The sequence below is a fragment of the Sinohyriopsis cumingii genome, chromosome 13 (genome assembly GCF_028554795.1).
Source record: "Sinohyriopsis cumingii isolate HCF-2022 chromosome 13, ASM2855479v2, whole genome shotgun sequence".
In the NCBI taxonomy this organism is placed as follows: Eukaryota; Metazoa; Mollusca; class Bivalvia; order Unionida; family Unionidae; genus Sinohyriopsis; species Sinohyriopsis cumingii.
Genome location: NC_142973.1, coordinates 58,210,935 through 58,226,586, shown reverse-complemented (window position 1 = coordinate 58,226,586; position 15,652 = coordinate 58,210,935). Strand labels below are relative to the sequence as shown.

At 42.3% G+C, this 15,652-nt stretch overlaps 1 protein-coding gene across 3 annotated transcripts in view; it reads right to left on the bottom strand.

Moving 5' to 3' along the window:
* The window catches only part of LOC149785646 (retinoic acid receptor alpha-like), a 79,229-nt gene that overhangs the window by 14,636 nt on the left and 48,941 nt on the right, over positions 1-15,652 (bottom strand). For all 3 annotated transcript variants that reach the window (XM_089979474.1, XM_089979473.1, XM_089979475.1), the window contains one exon: positions 3,212-3,477. In XM_089979474.1, the coding sequence (XP_089835600.1) occupies positions 3,212-3,477 (266 nt within the window). The remainder of the gene's footprint in view (positions 1-3,211; positions 3,478-15,652) is intronic.

The window sequence follows — 15,652 nt, the reverse complement described above, 5'->3', positions numbered from 1 at the left end:
GTGGTAAGCAATGTGTATACAATACAACTGTTTAAATAAACGTATAATTTTAGGATCTGTCATTAAGCGCAGAATATATATATATATATATATATATATATATATATATATATATATATATATATATATATATATATATATATATATACATCTTGTAAGCGACCTGTAATTCCTGTCTGCTAGGGAGGGTTCATTAAAGAAGTTCCACTCAACAGCAGTGTCAACCAAAAATTTTTAATGAAAGTAACATCACTAAGAAACTGGAATTTTAAAAATTTTAAAGCACCTCAATATTAACGTCACCATGTTGTAAAATATGTTACAGCACATATCGGGCGTGGACTCGTAGGCTCTTCGCCGAACCTCGGATACTGATTTTTAAATAATTATTGTGGTCATCATCTTCGTTATCAGTTTCATTATCGGCGCGTTCATCATTATGATTATCATCATAAGCGGCAACTTTTAAAAGGATCTTGTCATTTACGCCAGATTTCCCAAAGCCCCAAAACGCACATTTTTTATAATATTGTAAGCGACCTCTACTTCCTGTCTGCTAGGGAGGGTTAATTGAAGATGTTCCAAACAACAGTAAAGTTAACAAAAATGTTTAATGAAACACAGCTATGAAACTGGCAAGCTGTCACCAGTACATACTATTCATTGGAATAGGACAAACATACTCCTGCAAGGAAACGCTCGTTGCTTGCAGTCTTGTATTGTAACAATTTTTATGCTGACGTTACTTTTCGATGTCTTGTTCCTGGATCATTTCAATAAAATGCCTCAGCACATAATAGACTGTTTCAATGTTAAGTAAATTAAATAATGATTGGAAATCATAGTGACCCCAACAGACGAGAGTTGAAGATATGCTTTTTATTCGTTTAACCCAGGTTATCAATGTGATGGGAGATAACTGCACGATAATTTGGAAGATTAATTTACTTCCTCAAAGATTTCTTACCTAAGTTTCCAAAATGCTTGCGTCTGTATACTGTTAAAAATACGGACGTTCAAATGTTCAAAGTATTGCTTGTTTACTAGCTTCTCACCTAATTAATGTCCAAATAATTCAGAGTATTATTATTACTTTGTCATTCCTATACTATTATTATTTAGCAATTTATATATGTCATTACCTAAAAGGGGTATTGGACTTGACAGGTGTTAGTCTTAGTTTTGAATTTGACTGTGCTCTGCAGTTATCTGACAAGTACTGTCTTCCACTCCAATATATAACCTTCGGTTTTATACCACGTGACAGTAATGAACCAATCAGAATTGGCAGACCGAATCCGCCAACGAATCAGATGTGGCAAAACTGGCAAACCTCAGTCTAGCGCAAATCTTGCGATATGAACCACATATGAATAAAAGTCAATATATTCCAGCATATAAAACATTCTCCCATCTTATTTCTTATTCCGTTAAACAACTCTGACACAACAACTCGGTATCCTAATTTGTCTATATAGTCTTCAGTAGCAGAGCAACAGTTCTCGAATGGATAAACTGTGGCAAACCAATGACAGGGTATAATGATACTAAAATAACTGCGGTTGCTGGGGAGGTTGCAACTATGCACAAAACACATTGCTTTAATCAATAAATCTAACAGTTTTTATATAAAGTCAGTATATTTAAGATATTACTTTCGGCAATAACTTCACTGTGACTTCATCTGAGTGTATATGTATGTTAATCACATACCTGTAATATCTAACCATCGAGGTCATGGGTCACAAACGAACAAAAATGGCGTCCACAAGAACTTGACTCGATCGTTGGAAAGTTCTTTTACTGCGAAACACGAACAGCCTGAAACTTCATGTTTAATACACGTGTCGTGATGTTTTCATCAAGCAACCACGTGATGGAGAAACACATCTGGTATTAAATGAGGCAACACAGACATGTAATTTGGGCAAGAAACGGTACGGTGATGAGTGTAAAATGTCAAACCGTGACAAGCCAAGTGTAATATAATGATCAACATGGTAATAGCTAAAACTTATTGACAGAGATTTCTTACATGCATAATAAATATGGGATTACCTAACTAGTAATTCAGTATAATCTGACTCCATGGACCGCAGGAAGTCTGAGAACATGCCTATGAAGTGGCGCATTATCGAAAATAGGAAGAAGTTATACTTAAAATTTCATGTAATCACAAAGCAACTAATTTGCTACAACTACACGCTCTTGCACTGCCCAAGGTCCAATGAGCTAAACATGCATCACTAATATCTTAAAAGAAACATCTCTAATAACATATTAAAATATGAAGAATTCACATACAGTAGTAAAAATCAATCCCAACTCCATTATGGTGCACAGCTGGGGCATCCTGAGTCTATTACACTATATACATATAAGTGTATTTTTGTGTGTAGTGTGTGCATATTAATATGGTTAATAAATATGGTTGTAACATTACACTTGTCTTGTCTCCAGAAAATCCCATAATGTTAATCATGTGGACCATTACCATTCCCCTCGTCCCCAGAAGATAATCCTTTGTTAATGGCGGCGCAGTAATATTTCCCTTTGTAACCAGACAGTTACATCTATCACCAGTGTATCGCCTACTACTAGTGATAAAAGAAATCAAGGAAAGAACTCCAAAATAAATGGAACATTTTTAAAAGTCAAAGAAAAGGCATTCTTTCATTTGATTAGCCTTTAAAGTGTACTTCTGCAGGTTCGATACGGAGGCCAATGCCTGATTCTAATGTTCACATGTTCACTCGCACGCGCATGTGTGTTCATGTGTCTCGTTACGTTCAGAAACTGAATATATTGGAGAGTTCGCCTTGGTACAGTCTGGACATAGCAATCATGTTGGTGTGTTTGTGCGTGTCTGTGTATACTTTCTTTTACAACGTAGATTAACATTGATGCTAAAGTCTTTTATGAGCCCTTTATTTCAATACTGTTTCGTCGCACCCTACTTAGATATTGAAATATGGAATAAAGTTCGATAACCCATGTCTAGCTTTTTACGAGCGCGCGTGTGTCTCGAACGTAGAAAATTTAAGACATCGACTATTCTCATACTATGCATTGCTTGAATGACTCGTTTAGTCATGTGATTAAATATGTTATTGGTTGCACAGCACGCTAGCGTTTTGAAGTAGTAGTTATTATGTGTGTGCGTCTGTTTATACGTGAGAGAGAGAGAGAGTATCATAAACAAATGACATACCTTACATTTTTGTTGCTTTTCTGCCATAATGTCCTTGCTGAAAAATGTATCGAGATCCTCAAAAAGTAAATTCTGAGCCTCGTCCATCTTCTCAATCATGGCCTCTGTTATGGGGTCTTTGGTTGGTGACTCATCGGTTGATTGGCGACAGATATCCTGGGAGTTTGGAGCAGATTCGCTGAAATCCGCAGCGCCGAGTACATTTTGTTTTACTTCCATTATGTTTTTCGAGCGAAACTCGTGTGTGTATCGCCCCGTTTTAATAGCTGAAAAAGCAACAACTGCTATACAATGAGGCAACAGTGAAACTGTTTAGAGTCATAATCACTTATTATCAAATAGTCATACTTTGTGACGATATCAGACATTCGAGAATCATGCTACGTCTAGAAACATGGATGTAAGAATAGAAAATTACAGATTTATTATTAAATTTGGGCTAGAACTAAAATATAGTTTATGATTCATCCGAAATAAAGCGTGTTTAGGGCGTGAGTAGTTAAGTGGGGCACCCTAGCGACAATGGGAATTAGCATTACAGAGACCCCTGGGCAACTCTAGCGACAATGGAAATTTAACATGGAGAAAAATCGTGGGCAAATCTAGCGACAAGGGGAATTTAACATAGAGTTTGGGTCTGTCTAGGGACAAGGGAAATTAACATGGGGAATAGAGTTTGGGCTTGTCTAGGGACAAGGGGAATTGAACATGGGATTTTTTTTTTTTTTAAAAAGTTTTTTTAAATTTAAATTTAAATTTAAATTTAAAAAAGGGGTAGGCAATTGAAAGGCTATCTCTTTTTTTTTTCGAGAAATATGGCTGGCCCTGAAAAGGGCCTTTGGGTTTATGTTAATGTATTCATTAACATAAAGGGCACCGCATTGGTCTTCTTCTTGTTCTTAGGCTGCGTCTCACTGTTGGTCCGTAAATCAGCACTCTTTTTAGGCATCCTTGTCTTTCAACGTAGATCTTACGTATCCACAGACTTGTGTTTGTCCTGTGGACAACGGTCCACTTGGATCGGACATACATGAGCAAGTCTGTCCGAAACATCATGGAAGACACAAGGGTGGATGACTCAACTGTGGTCCACATCTTGAAGCGACGAGAACAGGTGAATCAATGTAGTGAACTGCGCTTATTTATAGGCAGAGGTAGGATTGAAACGGATTGAGTTCATTCACCAATCCGAACACGCGTTACAAAATTCAGTCAGCTCGCATCCAATCCGAAGAGAGCAGTTTGTGACGTCACGTAGTCTATATAGATTCGCTAGCGCTTGTGTGCAGTCAATCTATGCGACAGTGATTGAAAATGACGGAAACTCAGAAAACGATCCATTGGGGTGCACCAACAGGGGAGACCGCCCAAGGGAACCCGGACTTACTTTCAGAAGAGGTGAATTGGGATTTTGTGGATTTTCTTACCTCGCAAGAATTTGTTCCGGAACCTTCGTTACCTTCTTCATTACCGCAAGTGGAGAATTTTAGACAGAGACAGAAAGAAGAATTGGAGAAATTTATACAACGACAAAAGGAAGCGGAACAAACTTTTCTCCTACAGCAGCAGCAGCAGCAAGAAGAAGAAGAGGTAAGATAAAAACAACAGCAACAACAGCAAGAAGAAGTAGCAGCAAAGAAACAAGAGGGTGAAAATCAAACGGTCACGGTACTGTTGGACATTTTAGCGGAGTTAAGAAGTCTGAAACAAATGTATCAGACTTCTTTATCCCGACCGAAGAGAATACGACCTTCCCGAGCTAAACACGTCAACCCTGTGACTAAGCCTGCCGTACCACCCTTAGTGATTTCAACCCAATCATCATCATCATCAACATTACGCAGTTCAGAAGTAGGCCTTGGCCGTGGCAAAGGCTTAAGGCAGTTAAAGTTGATTGGTTAAACTCACCCCTACACCATAAAGAAACAAGGCCCTTTTCAGGGCCACCCACATTTCTCGAAAAGAAATACAATTTCAATTTGCCAATAACTCAAAAAAACTCCACCCATTTTACCCTTATAGTACGTTTCTGTGTATGAGTGCGTGAGTGTACGTTCTAATTTTAAAATCAGAACTCAAAGACACTTACCTTATATCATTAATTTATTCTTTTCTCCATTTTTTTACAATCCAATTCACAATTCACAACACAACACTTTAATAAAAAGTTCATTGACTTCTTCTTTCTCCTTGTTTAGTCTCTCTGTTTTTTGAATTTCTTCACCGTTTTTTCCTCATTTTCTTCCCTTCTTCTTTTCTTCTCCTGTTTCTTTGCCTCTTGTAAATAGAATTGTCTTCTTTCTTCCTCTTCTTCCTCTGAAGAATCCCTCTCTTCTTCCTGTGAAGAATCCCTCTCTTCTTCTGAAGAATCCTTCTTTTCTTCTGACTCCTCTTGTTTCTTTTTTGGGCAATCTGGAGACCAATGTCCTTTTTCTTTACAATAATAACAGGTATCTTGACTTTGTCTTTTTTAGCCCCTGTTTTTTTTTGACGGTCTGGACACTCTGAAGACCAATGCCCTTTCTTCTGACAGATATAGCAAGTATCCTGACTTTTATCTTGAAAGGAAGGAGAGTAGTCCGTCGGCTGGTCTGAAGAGAATTTTCTAATGACCCCTCGTAAAGCTCTGACGAAACGTTCGATTTGGCTAGTCTCTTCCATCGTTGTGCTCGGTTTGAGAGTGAAATGAATAGTGAAAGGACAAGACACACACCCTTTTATATACGCTGGTCTGCCATGACTATAAATTAGTATATGGTGTTTACACTTGAGTCATTTGACGTTTTGCACTCAAGATGAAACGATCCCATTCATTCGAGAAGAGAGAAGAAGAAAGTAAGAGGCAGAAACGTGATCTATCGCCTCGTACCAGAGCTGAAATCTTGGCACAAATTCATGCCAGTGATTTTGAAGAGGACATGAGTGAACCAGAATTTGAAACCTCTAAACCAAGTTCGTCACCCTTAGTCAACCCTGAAAAATACTATTCCATTCGAGAGACGGAAAAGCGCTCCTCTAGAAAATTTAGAACCACGGCTTACACCTACACGGTGAAGTTTAAAGATTTCAGGGCCGACGTACCCTTGGATAAAGCAGAAGGGTTTATCACCGAGATGTGGGATTCTTTGCTCACCGCACTCAAGCGACAATATCAACCCAAAGAAGACGATCGCTTGACACTATCCATAGATCACGACGGTTTGAAATCCCCTGTTTGGATCGAGTTTAGCAGACCCGCAGAACTAACCCCTTCCAAAATCATGGACAAGATTCAACACGTACAACAATCTAATGACCAGTTTGACATCACCGATGGTAAAGCCACACTGAAAATGGCCCACGTCTCTCTTCCTCAAGGGACAGGACGCAAAAAGATGTTATTGGTGGACGATCTTCGCAACACCAAAACAAGTCTCGTCCGAATTCACAACCCTCAAGACCAGATGTGTTTAGCCCGTGCCATTGTGGTGGGACGAACCTATGCCAACAAGAACGACACGGTAGAATGGAAAAGAACCTGGAAAACTATTCAACGATCCGATCGAGTCAAACAACGAAATGAAGCAGAACTCCTGTTACAACAAGCCGGACTGTCCAAAGACACACCCTGTGGCATTCCTGAGATGCAAAAATTGCAAGATGCCCTAGCTCCACGATACACCTTGAAAGTGCACCCTCAGGAAATGCGCGGGCCTCTGTTGTTTCGAGGCCAACATTTTAAGGACGGAAAATACATTCATGTCTATTATCACGATGAACATTTCGATACCATTACCAGTATCACCGGATTCCTGGGATACAGTTATTATTGTGAGAAATGTGATTATGTTTTTAACAATCGAGAGCAACACAAACATTGTGGATGGAAATGCTCAGGATGTTTGGCCTCTCCACCCTGTCTGAGCGAAGAACCAGTGCCTTGTTCAACTTGTCTGCGTACGTTTGTCAGCCCTACCTGTTACCAACAACATTTGAAAACACAAGGTTCACAGCAGAAATGTGCTTGTCAACTGGTGAGATTGTGCCCTACGTGTGGACAAGGCATACTTACCAATAATGCCAAGGCACACGTATGTTCAGGAAAGAAAAAATGTCACATTTGTCACCACATCGTTGACTTGGAACACCAATGCTACGTGCAAAAATACCAACCCCCACCAGAGAAAGAGGACGGTCACAAGAAGAAAGGCAATTTCATCTTTTTTGATTTCGAATGCATGCAAGAGACCGGCATTCACATTCCTAATTTCTGCGTAGCTCATCGAGCGTGCGAGAAGTGCATTCAAGAACCTATCTTCAGTCATTGCCCTCACTGCAGCAAAATTTCCGGAGGGCGTGAAAAAATCTTTCGAGGACCGAACACGTTAGCCGATTTTGCCCAATGGGTCTTAGATCCCATCGACAAGACGTGGAGCCAAGAGGACATCGAACGTTACGGAGATTGTCATCGTCATGCCACAGTGATGGCTCACAATTTCTCCGGATACGATGGACAGTTTCTTTTGAGGTACTATACGGAACATGGCACCGAACGTCCTAAAGTGACTTTGAACGGAGCCAAAATCATTTTCATGCAAGTGAGACAAGTACAGTTTAAAGATTCGATGAGCTATTTGGCCATGCCTTTGAGCCGAATGCCTAAAACGTTTGGAATGACAGAAATGGCTAAAGGGTACTTTCCACACTTTTTCAATACGGAAGCCAATCAACACGCCGTTCTACCCCATTTACCTGAGGCTCACTATTACGACCTCGACAACATGCGTACCGAACAACGAGAAGCTTTCTACGCTTGGTACCAGGCTCACGCCTCGGACCCTTTCGACTTTCAGGAAGAAATGCTAAAGTATTGTCGTTCCGACGTGGACATTTTACGACGTTGCTGTGGAAAATTTCGAGAACTGTTCATGGAACACGGAGGGGTCGATCCTTTGAAAGAAGCTTGCACCATTGCCAATGCGTGTTCCTTAGTGTATCGACAACGATTCATGCCTGAAAACACCGTGGCTGTCATCAGCCCTCAAACGACCAACTATGTCAAACGTCAATACTCGGTCAAAGCCCTACGTTGGTTACATTACTTGTGCGACAAGGAAGACAAATGGATTCAGCATGCCCGCAACGGAGGAGGCGAAAAGACCATCGGAACGTATTCGGTCGATGGCTGGGACTTAGAAAACCCCAAGATCGTGTACGAGTTTAACGGTTACTTATTTCACGGATGTCCCGTCTGTTACCCTGACCGTGACACTAAAAATCATTTTTTACAACGGACCATGGAAGACCTGTACCAGGACACTTGTCAGCGGCGCCTAAAGTTAGAACAGCAAGGATACCAAGTGGTGGAAATGTGGGAACACGAATACGATCATCGTATGAAAACCGATCCCGAGTTTAAACGCCTCGTGGAAAGTTACCAGTTCATGGACCCGCTGAACCCGAGGGATAGTTTGTACGGAGGAAGGACCAATGCCACCTGTTTGCTGTACCAAGCCGACGAAGAGAAAGGAGAAGAAATCAAATACTTGGACGTGTGTTCGCTGTATCCCTACGTGTGCAAATATTGTCGCTTTCCTGTAGGGCACCCGCAATTGTTAACGGAACACATCGACCTGAAAAACATTCGACAATACGAAGGCTTGATCAAGTGCAAAGTTTTGCCTCCCACGAACCTATACCATCCCGTCTTACCTCACCATTGTCAAGGCAAACTGATGTTTCCCTTGTGCCGTACTTGTGCCGAAACGTGCAACCAAGATCAGCCTTGTCATCACACCCAGGAACAACGGGCCTTGACGGGAACCTGGGTCAGCGTAGAATTGTTCAAAGCTATGGACATGGGATACCAACTGTTAGAAGTGTACGAAATTTGCCACTTTCCCAAGACACAACAATACCACAAGGGTGACCCTACTCAGAAAGGCATTTTCGCCGACTACGTGGATGCCTTTTTGAAACTGAAGCAAGAAGCCAGCGGCTATCCGTCCTGGTGTCACACTCCCGAAGACCAAATAAAATTCAAAGAGAAATACTATGAACAAGAAGGCATCACTTTAGACCACATCGAGAAAAACGAAGGCAGGCGATCGTTTGCCAAAGTGATGTTAAATTGCTTGTGGGGTAAAATGGCACAACGACCGTGTTTACCCAAGACGGAATATTTGACAGAACCTTCCCGCTACTTCCAGATGATTCACGACAAAACCAAATACATGAAACACGTGGACGTCGTTCGAGAGGATTTGATCTTGGTCAATTACGAAGAAGATCTGGACTTTGTACAAGACGACCCTTTTGGAAATGTCATCATTGCGGCTTACGTGACAGCCCATGCTCGCTTAAAATTGTACGAAGCTTTAGAACTGTTAGAAGAACGCGTCCTGTACTTTGACACGGACAGTTGCATTTACATCCATCACCCGATTCAACATCACCCTGACATCGAAGGAGACCGTTTAGGAGCCTGGACAGACGAGCATCCCGACGACAAGATTCTAAGTTTCGTCAGTGGTGGTCCCAAAAATTACGGCTACGAATACCGTGACAAAGAAGGAGAAGTGCACACGACGTGCAAAGTGAAAGGACTGACTCTGAATCATCGTACCAGTCGAGTGGTCAACTTTGGGGTATTGAAAGAAGCCTTGCAATCGGGAGAGGATGGAAACTTTAAAGTGACCACCTATCAACCGAACAAGATTGTACGTTTACCCACTCACCACATCGTCAGTCGGCCCCTAGAAAAAGTCTATCAAATCGTGTACCAGAAGCGAGTGAGACTTCCCAATTATTTCACCTTACCGTATGGACATGTTGGTATAAAACATTGGTTGTAAGAGGATAGTTACCCTACCAGAAAGATGACTTCGCCACAGCAAGAATCGAGTGAGAAACCCGATGAGAACTCCAAGTTCAAACCCTACCATTTTCCAGTCTTCTTACCTGACTATTGTGATTGTGCCCGTCGATTGGACACGTTTCAGAAATGGCCTACGGATAGGGAAGGATTACCTTCTTCGCATGTTTTAGCTAGAACAGGATTTGTCTACATGGGACCTGAGTCAGGATTGGGATACGAGGTACAGTGTTTCGCTTGCGGACTGAAGTTACGAATGGATCTATGTATCTATAAAGATTCAGCTATTCTGGAACATACTCGATGGTCTCCGCACTGCCCTTACCTTTCTATGGCCTTTCCACCCATCACACTACGGTACAATGTTGACGGTACCTTAGAGACGGTACCTTCCAGAACAAGACATAAAAAACGTAAAAATGGAAAGATGTACAAGTTGGAGACTGCAGTGCGACTAGTATAAAAAGGGGGCTATGGTCAAGATCGATAGTTCATTGTGACTACCAAGACCGAGCGAACAAGATGAATACTTTCAGAGAAACACAGAACAAGTTGTTTAGAAAGGCACAATTCGGAAGTGGAATGCGATTGTGAGCCTTGCGATGGGTACGATGCTGTACGTTGTGACCTGAGCGATGCCGTAAAGCATCATGGGAACTTTAGTGTCACTACCCCTATCATGGAAAGTGATGCTGTGCGTGTCAAACCTGAGGGATGCGAAAGTGATGACGCTCGTCCTCTTGGACATTTCACTGGGTTTCGTTTAAAAAGGGGAATGTTCACCTTCACGTCTACCCCCCAACGGATGTCACCCAGCCCTGAGCAAACTCCTGCCCATGTCACTGAACCCCCATCGAAACGAACCTGTGAAAGACGAATATTCGTTTCCTGTGCGTTTGTCGGAATACTGCGACTTTGAAAATCGTCTTCAATCGTTCAAAGGAAAATGGCCTAAGTATCTGGGAGGACCGATCCCCGAAGAATTAGCCAGAGCCGGATTTTTCTACTTGGGCGAAGGAGATAAAGTCAAGTGCTTCAGTTGCGGTGTGTCACTTCACCACTGGGAACCGCAAGATTCGGCCTACGTTGAACATGCTCGATGGTCACCGAATTGTCATTACTTACCCTTAGTGGGACCGAGACATTGAAGTAACTTATTACCATCATCTGTTCATGGATACTTTACAAGAGAACATTCGTGCTTTGCCTGTGGAGTTGAGAGAACGCATTTACCGAGAGCTGGTCAAAATACAAGTGAAACGTAAAGAACAATTGCATCCGTTACGTCACCGGTGTTTGAACCACTGGTACCTGAAGGCTATACAAGGACTGATTCAATTGAAAGTGTTCCATCGGACAGACATTGATGAACGATCCTCTAGTTTTAAAAAGGATTGGTTTGGTATGGACGATTCTACCTACATCATTGTAAACGTACTGCATCGAATTCCAGAGGAAGAGTTAACGAATTACCAACATCTTGAACACAATGTCAACTTGGTGAAAGAGGAAACTTCTGAAAGAATTGTAATGTGTAGATTAGTGACTGAACGATTTAAATTCGACACTGAAGTAAAACCATGTTTGTGCAAAGAGTACATTTCTTGTGTCAGACCAAAGAGGATTTAGTATGACCTATTCATGGATACTTTGCTAGAGAACATTCGTGCTTTGCCTGTGGAGTTGAGAGAACGCATTTACCGAGAACTGATCAAAATACAAGTGAAACGCAAACTCAAAGTGATTCATCCGTTTTTAAATTATGCTATGTTCCAAAGTACAAGAAGACTGATTATGAGTGGATATTACATTAGACACAAAGTTAAACGAGGCTATTGGCCACCACCCAACGATTCCAAAAACAGTGTATATACTTATGGATACTTTACAAGAGAACATTTTGGGCTTGCCTGAGGAGTTGAGAGAAAGGATTTACCGAGAGCTGTATTGCTTCCGAAACAAAGAGACTATAAAATTAGGCTGCCATGCCACGGCTTATGTCACATATCATTCAACAGATTCCGTGGAAGGAACTCAATGACCATATTCAAACCGTGGATCATTACCATCAATTATTACAAGAACTGTATCCATTCAATTTGGGACAAGTGGTGTGTGTCTTAGTGACTTGTTTTCTGGGATTTCGTTTACCAGTCGATTCTTTGTGGACTCTTTACGATCAGTACTTACCACCTCAATGGCCTTAAATGGTCACGAAAAACTCCTTTTGCTCAAAGCCTTGCGTTTTCATCTGGATACTTCTCGACCTCAACAGGAAAAATAGATTCGTCAACTTTTAGCTACCCAAGACGTGTATGACGATGTGTGTGTAGCTTGTGACTTACATCCCAATTGGACAGATGTCCGTGCCTGGAAAGAATGGGGTTTTGAGGCTTGGACCCAAGAAGTGGCCCAGTATGCACGAGAGTTGTTCAAGGAAAAAAGTTACTTTTCAACCCGTGTTAGTGACGGTGCCAGAAGAACCCGTCACCCAGGACAGAACTGTCATGGACATGCCTGAAAGGTCATTCCGGGAGGACACTTGTGTGACAATAGCTCATGTAGAGACTGTAAGAACATTACACACTGTCCCTAGGACATCTTGGTTACCCAAAACATGTTGTACAGACACTTGTTTATATTCCACTTTGATCGTTTTAATGTGTTTTTTATTCCTGTACATCACTATTTGGGTTTTATGTATTTTTGTCTTTCGTGTTCATATTTGAAACATTCAATAAACGTGTTCTGAAAAAAAGTATATAAACTCTTGTCTTGTTTGTTTTCGTGTCACAAGTGACATTTCTCACACAATGGCTACCTCTGCTGTCTCTGCTCCCTCTTCCTCTACTGTCAAAGTCATCGACGAACACTTAGATCGTGCCAGTTGGGAGGCTTTGTATCTTCGCCATCCCTTTAACATGCTCATTGCTGGACCTAGCGGTTCAGGCAAAACCGAATTCGTCAAACGTTTGATCGAACATAAATATCATTTGATCGATCGGCCACCTCAGCGGATCGTGTGGTGTTACAAAGAGTGGCAATCGGCGTACAACCTCTTGCGAGAAAGTCAAGGCGATTCCATCGTGTTTGTGGAAGGCATTCCTAAAGAAGACGACGGCATCGTCTCTGACTCCCGTCAAACCTATTTGGTCATTTTCGACGACATGTTAGGAGAAGACGAAGAAGAAATTAAATTGTGGTTCACGCGCAAAGGGCATCACCGTAATGCCAGTGTCGTTTACATCACCCAAAATTTGTTTCAACAAAGTAAAGCCCATCGCACCATCAGTCTCAATGCGCATTACGTGGTCTTGTTTAAAAGCCCTCGAGATAAATCGCAAGTGCAAGTCTTAGCCAAACAGTTAGGAACGCCTTGGCTGACTCAGGCGTACGAGGATGCCACTCAAACGCCACACGCCTATTTACTCGTCGATTTGAAACCTACGACTCCTGAGGATTTGCGATTTCGTACCCACTTGTTTCACCACTGGTGCCAAGACGGAGGGCCTGTCCTGTACACGTCTCCGTCCTCGACTTCATTTCACTCCCCATAAAAAAAATCTATAAAAACCTCAGACCCTTTTCGTCTGTCACACACACAGTGTGAACATGACGTCCCTTCAGTCGCATCTTCCCGTCAAATTGATTCGTGCCTTGTATGGCATCAGTCGAGAAAAAAATCCACAAACACGAGCCCGTGTCTTAGAAGCTAGTCTCAAAGAAGTCTTACGATGGTTCACGGTGACGGCACGTCAATTACTCCAAGGAATCATTCAGATTCCTCATCAAACCAAACGCTTTTTCGATCGAAACAAAGTCGCTTTGGTCCAACTGGCCGATCCCCGCATCGACACTCAAACCAAAAAACCAAATCATTTTGAAACCTGGAGGGAGCGGTACTCTAGGAGGAGTCATCATTCGCTCACTCTTAAGATGGGATCCTAATGCCCCCAAAGTTCTCCCCAAGACAAAAGTCCAACGAAGCCCCAAGAAGAAAAACAAAAAGACCAGGTCCCCAAGGAGAACTTCTCCAGTGGCAGGACCCTCCTCTTACCAGACACTACCACCCCGGAAAAAGAAAAGAAGCACCCAGAAAAAGAAACAGAGAAAAAGTCCCCAGAAAAAGAAAAGCCCACAGAAGAAAACTAGTCGCAAGAGAGGCACTTCGGCCAGGACGCAACCTTACACTCGCAAACCACGACCTGCCACGGCAGTGACTGCGTCTCCGGCATCCTCACGTTCATCCACTTCTCCGTTGATGACACCAGGAACTGAAGAGTACTTGGAGACGTTGATTACACCAAGAACTTCTCCGTTGATGACCCCCAAAAGAACTTTCCCAGTGGCAGGACCCTCCAATTTAGTGGCAGTGGCTGCTGCTCACAAAGTACCTTCTCCCAAAATCAAAGTCCATGAAAGATCGGGCATGTTACAAAGTTTACTGGATTTGTCCAAGCAAGAACTGGCTCGATTTAGTCCGTTACGTACTCCTGCACGACGTGTCATGCCTGTCGTCAAACTGATACGACGTAAAGACAATCAGTGGCGACGCGTTCCAGTATAAAAAAGGCCTGTGACCAAGTAGGGTATCAGTGTTTTTTTGGTGCTCCTGAAGACTCAAAGATGTCACCCTCCAGAAAACCCCAAGGAAAGAAAAGGAAAGGACTGCCACCACGTTTAGCCAAACATGGGGACATGTTATCTGTCCTGTCCAAAGCTTCTCCACCCCTATCAAAAAAACTCATTCAAACAGCCTCCAAAGAGGTCATCGATACCGTGTGCGAATGTTGTTTGAACGTCTTGAAAGGCACGATCCCTTTGTCCAAACACCAGAAACAATGCTTAAGCAAACATCGTCACGTTCTTCGCCAAATGGTTCGAAAGAAAATTCCCATTCGTCAAAAAAAGAAGATGTTAGTGCAACGTGGAGGCATTTTGCCTCTCTTGTTAGGCCCCATACTGAAAGGAGTCTTGGGAACCATGTTGGGAGGACTAGTGGGAGCAAGATAAAAAGGCCTTCGGAAGTCCCAAGATCTCAGAATCGACCCCTGACAACCCCATGGAAGGACGAAAACTAGCTTTAGTGCCTTACAAACGATGGATGGAATACCATCGGTGGCAAGAACAACGCACCCCGCATTTACCTCCCAATCCCAATTTGAGCGAAATGTCCCAGTTACAACACGAATTGCAGTCCTTGATGGATCGCCAAGATTTGTCCGAAACAGAAAAATCGCAAAAGTACGGTCAACTCTTGCAACGACTGCAACTCTTTCACCAGAAAGCTTTAGACGAAACAGCTCTACCCACTCTGAAAGATTTTAAGACCTTGATGAAAAGTCCAGCACCATCACCAGTACCAGTACCAGTCCCACCACAACCAGTGACCAAGACAGAAAAAGGAGAAGAAGAAGAAGGGTTTCAAACTCCACCAGAAAAAGTACGCAAGTTAACAACACCACCTACCTCCAGAATTGGATGGATTAAAAAGATGATGGCCACCCCTTCTTCATCACAAGAGAAAAAGAAAGTGAAGACAGAAGTGAAGACAGAAGTGAAACAAGAACCGATATCCCCCGCTCAGA